Genomic DNA, 9,376 nt, shown 5'->3' with positions numbered 1-9,376 from the left:
TCCAGAAATCTGCAGGCTTTCGTATATTAAGCAGGGGAGAAGCGGACAGAGGTGAGGTTGCTACAATCAAGTGATCACGGCAATGTGGGAGTTAGCCGAGTTAAAACGAAAACTACTGTTGCCTGGTGGACAGAATTAGCAGTAGGAGGCCAGTTTGTAGGGTTGAGGTGTTGTAGCCAGGCCAGAGAGAAACATTGTGCCATACCTCTCTTGCGGTCAGACATTCACAGAACAGATGGAAAGAGCTTTCCAAATTGCGCATGCATAGGGGGTAGAAGTAACCGTTGATCCATCCTCTTCTCTTGAGCTTGTTGTTGCACCAAAGTTTGTTTTGCATGAGCAGTCGGACGGCTTAGTTTTCCCTGGTGCCCAAGCAGACTAGAACAAGCTCTTGAGGTTCGAGGATGTAGGCCCCTAGGACTGCATCAAGTAGGCGGATATCGTTGTATATTCTCCAGAGGCATTTAAACTCCAACTGATCTCGTTAGGTGTGGTCTCACTTAGGCTAGAGTAGATGTTACGGGTGAGACTCCATAGCACGATGAACTCATCAACCAAGTCCATATAGGTACCTCCCCTGATATCATTCACCTAGTTGTCTTAGCGAAGGGCATCCTGGACCTTTATGTTCTTCTTTCTGCATCTCTTGTATGTCTTCAGGAAATGAGTAGCCAGCGTCTCCATGCTGATCCAGCAGCAATGCCAGAAGCTTGATGTCCTTTCGTCTTCAACTTCAATCTTGGTCACTGACGCGAACAGGGCGAGGTCAGATGCATCACCGGGAAGCTTAGAGCTGACCCAAGGTCTTTCTGGGCTCTTCCAAACCATCCATAACCAACACAAGCATAGGGCTCTTACAAATTTCTCTAGAGCTCCACGAACATTATTTCATCACGATATTTTGCACGTGCGAAGATAATTCAACAATGTTTGTTGCCAATTTTTTTGAATTTGTTTACTATTGTATTTGATTTCATTTTTCAGAAGAATGCATTTGAGCTTGAGTGTAGAAACTCCATGTTCAAAAAGGGCATGTTAGTGTCAAGCCCAAGAGGAACTGCCTGCACTGAAAGAAATAGTCATAGTGTGCATCAAGCTTTAAAAAAAATTGTGCAACCAGAGCATTGATTTTGTTATTTTTGCCCAAAGCTCCATGAACGTTATTTCATCATGAAACTCTGCACGCACGAAGATAGTTCAACAATTTTTGTTGCCAAAAAACTGTTTTTTTTCTTTCAACTTTTTACAATTATTTTTTATTTTTTCTTCACAAGGATGCATCTGACCTCGGTGTAGTTAACTCCATGTCCAAAAAGGACATGTTAGTGCCTAGTCCAATAGAAACTTCCTGTGCTGAAAGAAACAGTAATAGTAGCGCATCAAGCTTCACCCCCCGCCCCCCTCCCAAAAAAAGGAAATAGTTCTGCAACCAAGCCTTTCTGGAGCATTACTTTCATTGTTTTTTCTCGGAGCTCCACGGACTTTATTTTCTCACGATATTTTGTAAGCATGAAGATAAGCCAACAATGTTTGTTGCCAAAAACCAGATTTTTTTTAATTTGTTTACTATTATTTTCGATTTCGTTCTTCACAAGGATGCATTTTAGCTCGAGTGTAGAAACTCCATCTTCAAAAAGGACATGTTAGGGTCAAGCCCAATAGAAACTGCTTGTACTGAAAGAAACTGTCGTAGTGCGCATCAAGCTTAAAAAAAAAAGTCGTGCAACGAAGTCTTTCTTTCCGGAGTATCGATTTTGTTGTTTTTTCCCGAAGCTCCACGAACGTCATTTCATCTTGAAATTCTGCATGCACGAATTATTTCATCTTGAAATTCTGCACGCACGAAGATAATTCAATAAAGTTTGTTGCCAAAATAAAACAGGTTTTTGAATTTGATTACTGTTATTTTTTATTTTATTCTTCTCAAGGATGCGTTTGACCTCGAGCTTAGAAACTCAATGTCCAAAAAGGATATGTTAGTATCAAGCCCAATAGAAACGGCTTATACACAAAGAAAAAGTAAATTTAGTGCATCAAACTTCTAAAAAGGAAAGTTGCACATCGAGGGAATTGAACCTGGATACTTAAAAAAATTCTCCAGAAAAGTAGCTCGGATGCTCATGTGTGAACAATAAAATCTGAAGAAAAATTTTATAAAATAACTGATTTTTATTACAAGAAACATTGCTTAGTTTTCTTCTTGGGTGTAAATTTTCATGATGAAATAACATCTGTGGATGTCTGCAAAAAATAACAAAATAAATAGTCAAGAAATGCTTTAAAAATAGTCTTTTTGGATAATCAATTTTATTATTTTTGCCCAGAGCTCCACAGACGTTATTTCAACATGAAATTTTGCACGCACGAAGATAATTCAACAATGTTTGTTGCAAAAAAAATATAAAAAATGAATTTGTTTACTATTTTTTATTGTTCATGAGGATGCATTTGAGCTCTATTTCAAAAAAATGATGCATTTGAACTCGAGTGTAGAAACTCTATGTTTAGAAAGGGCATGTTATTGTCAGGCCCAATAGAAACTGAAACTGCAGCACTGAAAGTGTTGAGCGTACGTTGTCCACCACATGTGTATAGGACTTGGGTCTGTATTTATACCGTTGTATCTTTCTCTCCCTCTCGTATATTTGTACATCTTGAAAGACAAGTAGAGGCCGGTCCACCCCATACCTATATATGTGCGTCATGCACATGATCAATGAATTATTGATGCATGCAATCTCCTCCTTCCAACTTGGTATCAGATAGCACGCCGATCCCTTTCCTCGCTTCCGCCTAAACCCGCCGCCGCCGTTGTACGCCGCCGCCACGCCATCTCCTCCCCGCAGCCGCCGCAACCCCCTCTGTCGCCGCTGCTCCCCTCCCACCATAGCCGTCGTGCGCCTAAACCCTAACCCTACCCCACGCCGCCGCCGCTAGCCCAATCCCACCCGAGCCGCCGCTGCCCACCCTCTGCCGCCGCAGCTCCATGGCGTCTCCCCACTCCAGCAACTCAAACCCGTTCGCCGGACCTGAGCCTGACGCCACCGCCGTTCGCGATCTTGACATCCACACCCGCGTCCCCATCAAGCTCGACCAATCCAACTCATCGTACTACGCATGGAAGACCTACTTCAACCTCGTCTTTCGCGAGTATCACCTCCTCGAGCACGTCGACGGGTCCGTTGATGGCGACATCATGGCGGGCGATCCAGACTGGGCGGCCATTGAGGCCTCCCTCATCCGGTGGCTCTACCTCACCGTCACGCCGGACATCTTCCACACGGTCGTCTCGGAGGATGACGACGCGTGTACCGTGTGGACCAAGATCAACGCCCTCTTCACTGATAATAAGCTTCAACGTCTCGTGTTTTTGCAGCAGTAATTTTTTGGGTGCCACCAAGATGACTCCTCCATCGACAACTACTGCATGCGCCTTAAGCGACTCGCTCACGAGCTTCGCGACATCGGCGCCAAGGTGTCGGACAATCTCATGCTTAGCACCCTCACCGTCGGCCTCAACGAGGATTTCGGCAACGCGGCCTCCAACCTCACCCTGCTGCCGAACCCGACCTTCCACTCCGTCGCCACGTATTTACGCTTGGAGGAACGCCGGATGAAGAAGGTCAAGGTGCGTGTGCATCACACCGCCCTCATCGCCGGGACATCTCGCGGGGCGCCTGAGGGAGTCCTGGACTACGGGGTCCTCGGGCGTCTGGCCTGTTAGCCATGGGCCGGACTGATGGGCAGTGAAGATAGGAAGACCGAAGACCGCACTCGTGTCCGGATGGGACTCTCCTTGGCGTGGAAGGCAAGCTTGGCGACCGGATATGTAGATTCCTTTCTCTGTAACCGATCTTGTGTTACCCTAGATCTCCCCGGTGTCTATATAAACCGGAGGACTTAGTCTGGAAAGGGGGGATATTCATTACCTTAGTCATACAGGCTAGGCTTCTAGGGTTTAGCCATTACGATCTCGCGGTAGATCAACTCTTGTAATACTCATATTCATCAAGATCAATCAAGCAGGAAGTAGGGTATTACCTCCATAGAGAGGGCCCGAACCTGGGTAAACATCGTGTCCCCTGTCTCCTATTACCATCGACCTTAGACGCACAGTTCGGGACCCCCTACCCGAGATCCGCTGGTTTTGACACCGACATTGGTGCTTTCATTGAGAGTTCTGCCGTCCCGTCCCCAAAAGGTTCGATGGCCCCTTCAATCGTCGATAGTGACGTTGTCCAAGGGGAAACCTTCCTCCCTGGACAGATCTTCGTGTTCGGCGGCTTCGTACTGCGGGGCAACTTGCTTGGCCACCTAGAGCAGATCGACAGCTACGCCCCTGGCCATCAGGTCAGATTTGGGAGCTTGAATTATGTCGCGGACATCCGTGGAGAGTTGATCTTCGCCGGATTCGAGACCGCGGCAACCGCTCCTAGTCACCCCAATGAACATGACCTAAATCTGTCATCGGGCCGCATCTAGGAGATCGCTCCTGTAACTGCTCCGGCCATAGACCCGGAGCATATTGCGCCGTCCGAGGATGGGAGGCTCAACCCCACCGCGGAGGCCGCAGATTCCGCGGTGTTGGAGCCGAACATAGACCTAAAGTCACACGACGTCTTTGTCACCGGAATTCCGGACTCATCTCTGGTCATAAAATTCGAGCCATGTGCATCCGCGGACGCCGAACTAGATCGCTTATCGATCTTTGAGTTTAGCGCCGCAGACATCTTCCACCATTCGCCCTTGGGCGATGTACTAAATTCGTTAAGAAATCTGTCCTTGGCGGGGGACTCACAACCGAAGTATGTCCGGTTCGAGCTGGATGCTGATCATGGGGGAGAATTTCGTCTCCTACCCACCACCCACTTCATAGCCACTGTCGAATACTTAACCGACACGCTTGACTATGACTCTGAAGACATCGATGGTATGGACGACGATGCCGGAGACGAGGAGGCCCAAAACCCGCCGTTCACCGGACGATGGACGGCCACTTCCTCATATGACGTCTACATGGTAGATACACCGAAAAATAACAGCGGCGATGACAAGGAGAACCCAGCAAAGGAGGACCCTCCTAAAACACAGCCAAAGCGCCGGCGTCAGCGGCGCCGCTCTAAATCCCGCCGCAGCAGGGATAGCAACACCGGCACAGGAGACGACAACACTCCGGATGGTGCCGAAGACACAGAAGAACCCGATGAACAAACTGCCGAACGAGAGAACCGGGAATCAGGGCATGTCAGCCCTGACGAACAGGCCATAGAAGAAGACTCGGAGGACGGTAGTTACCGTCCGCCCTCCGAGGAGAAGGTGAGCCTCGGCAACGAAGACTTCATCGTGCCTGAGGAGCCCCTGGAGCAGGAGCGCTTTAAGCTTCAACTAATAGCCACTGCAAGGAGCCTGAAAAAGAAGCAGCAGCAGCTTTAAGCTGATCAAGACCTGCTCAAAGACAGATGGACCGATGTCCTGGCAGCCGAGGAATACGGCCTTCAACGCCCAGCCAAAAGTTACCCGAAGCGCAGATTACTACCTCAGTTCGACGACGAGGCGCCAGATCCCGCACTAGCATCTCGCAACGCGGCTGATCGGCCACCTCGCGGTCGGGATAAAACTGCAACCCGAGCTGAAAACCAGACTATCCCACTCCGCCGTAAAGGCAGGGATAAGATAGCTCGGGGCCATACATATGACCTCCGCCAAGAACTGAACAGTAGAGCGGAACACACAAGATCGATCTATGGATCGCGAGGACATGACTTAAGGCGCGGGGACAACTATCTATTCGGGCGTGACAAACCTAGTCATGCCCGAGCTGAATGCCGCAGACGGACTCCATCACAGCTACATCGCGATGCGGCCCGATATAGAGGCGCCGCGCACCCTCTTTGCTTCACTGACGAAGTAATGGATCACAAATTCCCAGAAGGGTTCAAACCCGTAAACATCGAATCCTACGATGGAACAACCGATCCCGCGGTATGGATAGAGGATTTTATTCTCCATATCCACATGGCCCGCGGGGATGACCTTCACGCCATCAAATACCTCCCACTAAAACTTAAAGGGCCAGCCCAGCACTGGCTAAACAGTCTGCCCGAGAATTCTATTGGCAGCTGGGAGGACCTGGAAGAAGCCTTTCTCAACAACTTCCAAGGTACATATGTTCGGCCGTCGGACGTTGATGACTTAAGTCACATAGTTCAACAGCCCGGGAGTTAGCCAGGAAGTTCTGGACTAGGTTCCTAACTAAAAAGAACCAGATCGTCGACTGTCCGGAAGCCGAAGCCTTAGCGGCCTTTAAACACAGCATCCGCGACGAATGGCTCGCCCGCCACCTCGGCCAAGAAAAGCCAAAATCTATGGCAGCCCTCACGGCACTCATGACCCGCTTTTGCGCGGGTGAGGATAGTTGGTTGGCTCGCAGCAAAAACACAGCCAGCGAGGCAGGCCCTTCCGAGACTAAGAACAACAACGGCAAGCCCTGACATAACAGGCACAAACGCCGAAGCAATGGTGATAATACCGACGACACTACAGTCAACGCCGGATTCAGCGGCTCCAAGTCCAACCAGCGGAAGAAACCATACAAGAGAAACAATCAGGGACCATCCAGCCTGGACCGCATACTCGATCGCCCGTGCCAGATACATGGCACCCCAGAAAAACCAGCCAATCATACCAACAGAGATTGTTGGGTTTTTAAACAGGTCGGCAAATTAAACGCCGAGAATAGGGAAAAGGGATCACAAAGCGAGGATGACGACGAGGAGCCCCGGCAACCGAACACAGGGGGACAAAAGAAGTTTCCCCCTCAAGTGAAAACAGTAAACATGATATACGTCACACACATCGCCAAAAGGGAACGTAATCACGCACTAAGGGACGTCTATGCGATAGAGCCAGTCGCCCCCAACTTCAATCCATGGTCATCATGCCCGATCACTTTTGATCGTTGGGTTCATCCGACCAGTATCCGGCAGGGCGGATCAGCCGCACTAGTCCTGGACCCAATCATTGATGGATTCCACCTAACGAGAGTCCTCATGGACGGTGGTAGCAGCCTCAATCTGCTCTATCAAGATACGGTGCGCAAAATGGGCATTAACCCATCAAGGATCAAGCCAACGAAGACTACCTTCAAAGGAGTCATACCAGGTGTAGAGGCCCGCTGTACGGGCTCAATCACACTAGAGGTTGTCTTTGGATCCCCCGACAACTTCCGAAGCGAGGAGTTAATCTTCGACATCGTCCCATTCCGCAGTGGTTATCACGCACTGCTCGGACGGACGGCATTCGCTCGGTTCAATCTGGTGCCGCACTATGCTTATCTCAAGCTCAAGATGCCCGGCCCACGCGGCGTCATAACAGTCAACGGAAACATGGAACGCTCCCTCCGAACAGAGGAGCACATCGCCACCCTAGCAGCAGAAGTACAGAGCGGCCTTCTCAAGCAGAACCGTAATCTGGCTGCCGAGCCCCGGGACATCGTAAAGAGGGTCTGGACTACGCGGCACCAGGACGGCGCGGCTCATCAAGAGCTCGACTAGAAATTTGGCCTCCGTCCCAGCCCCGATCAGGTAGTGGCATTCGTACCACGCGTACATAATTACACACTCAAAATTCCATGGGCATCGACGAAGGCACAGAAATCTTGTGATCCACAGTTCGGCTTGACTAATCCCGGACACACATATATTTTTATTATTTCCTTTTTCCTTTTCCAGGTTTCTTTTACATAGGCCTTCTTGGGCGGCCTACTTATCAGTCCTGTAAAAGGCTAAAAACACCAGGATGTCAAGAAGCACAAACGTATAGGGGAAGTTCTAGAGGTCACTCTACCTGTTGTCAGGACCCACACGCAGCTCGCCTCTGGTCATGGCATGTTAAATAGCCGGTTGCCTATCGCACTATTTGTATTAATGCGCTTTGACGCATTAACCGAGTTATAATGAAACAGTTCGTGGCTCAATTTTAAGGGCCCAATATATCACCTCTGCTTTCTTTCTGTTTTTCGTCAATAATTCATTTTCTAGCACCCGTACACTCTGGTACGTCTCATATTTGCCAGGGGCTCCCAGGCGCCCCACAATACGGCAACAAAGTCCGAACACTTTTTATAGTATAGTTCGGCACCCCGGATTTAGCATTATATGCATTGGCTCCGAATCATGTCTTTGGTCAATAGTTGGGTTGCCCGGCTCCTGTGCTTGCTACCTTACGTTCCGCTATATCGGCTAAGGTAGTAAAGGGAGAACTACTGCGATTGTGCCCTGGTTTATCCAAAGGAGCACCTCAGTAGAGAAAGCCGAAAACTGACTGTCATGCTGTGGCGAGAGCCGGTCAGCTGTTCGGAGGTCACAAATCGTTGGAGATTTCTCCCGCATTACACGAAGGATCGGTACTTCCCGATCAGGCGCTCATAGCACTGGTTCGAAAACTAGGGATGCGCCTATGTTTTATTGTAAAACTCCTATGGCTAAGTGAGGGCATTTAAGCCGCATAGTCCGATTGCCTGGTTCGTTGCGCTAAACAACTCCTTCAAGGACCATACAATTGGATCAACATTGTTTAGATTCCATCCCGAACACCCCCGTACTACCTACGTGGGGGCAGAAGCCGACGACTGGCCAACCCTCAGATTCCATATAACACGGCCGCACAGGAGGAAAAAATTAAGACATAACAAAAATTATATTACAAACTAACTTTGTTTCATCATACAAGGCAAAGACAACACGAATGTATTCATTCGAAAATAATGTCCTGCCCACACTACGCTGCTACAATGCGAGACCCCTCCAGGACATCCGCGCAATAGCGCTCGGGTGTGCGGTGCTCCTTGCCCTCTGGCGGCCCTCGGGCCAGCTCGACGGCGTTCATCTTCGCCCACCACATCTTGCAACGGGCGAAGGCCATACGAGCACCCTCAATACAGGCCGATCCCTTGACGATATCCAGCCGAGGACAGGCGTCCACCATCCGCCTCACGAGTCCGAAGTAGCTGCCGGGCATAGCTTCGGCTGGCCACAGCCGGATTATCAAATCCCTCATGGCTAGTTCGGCCACCCTATGCAGCTCCACCAGCTGTTTCAGCTGATCGGTGAAGGACACGGGATGCTCTGGCACAAGATATTGCGACCAGAATAGCTTCTCCGTAGAACTCCCTTCTTCGGCTCGGAAGAACTCCGCGGCGTCGGACACACTTTGCGACAAATCAGCAAAAGCCCCTGGAGAACTCCGAATCCGGGTTAGTAAAAGATACTTTCTCTTTGCATATTTGCTATGCATACTGAATGCCTTACCCGCCGCGATCTTCCTCGCCTCCTGGATTTCTTGGAGGGCGCCCTAGGACTCGTTCTGGGCCGTCTTC

The 9,376-nt window shown here is 49.6% G+C and overlaps 1 protein-coding gene across 1 annotated transcript; it reads left to right on the top strand.

The window, feature by feature from the left end:
- Positions 1-2,986: 2,986 nt before the first annotated feature.
- On the top strand, positions 2,987-3,382 carry LOC141031235 (uncharacterized). The gene has a single exon (XM_073506206.1). It carries the CDS (start codon positions 2,987-2,989, stop codon positions 3,380-3,382), a length of 396 nt encoding a protein of 131 aa, XP_073362307.1.
- Positions 3,383-9,376: the final 5,994 nt, after the last annotated feature.

This window comes from Aegilops tauschii, chromosome 1, assembly GCF_002575655.3.
Source record: "Aegilops tauschii subsp. strangulata cultivar AL8/78 chromosome 1, Aet v6.0, whole genome shotgun sequence".
Taxonomy (NCBI): Eukaryota; Viridiplantae; Streptophyta; class Magnoliopsida; order Poales; family Poaceae; genus Aegilops; species Aegilops tauschii.
This window is presented reverse-complemented; position numbering and strand designations above follow the sequence as displayed.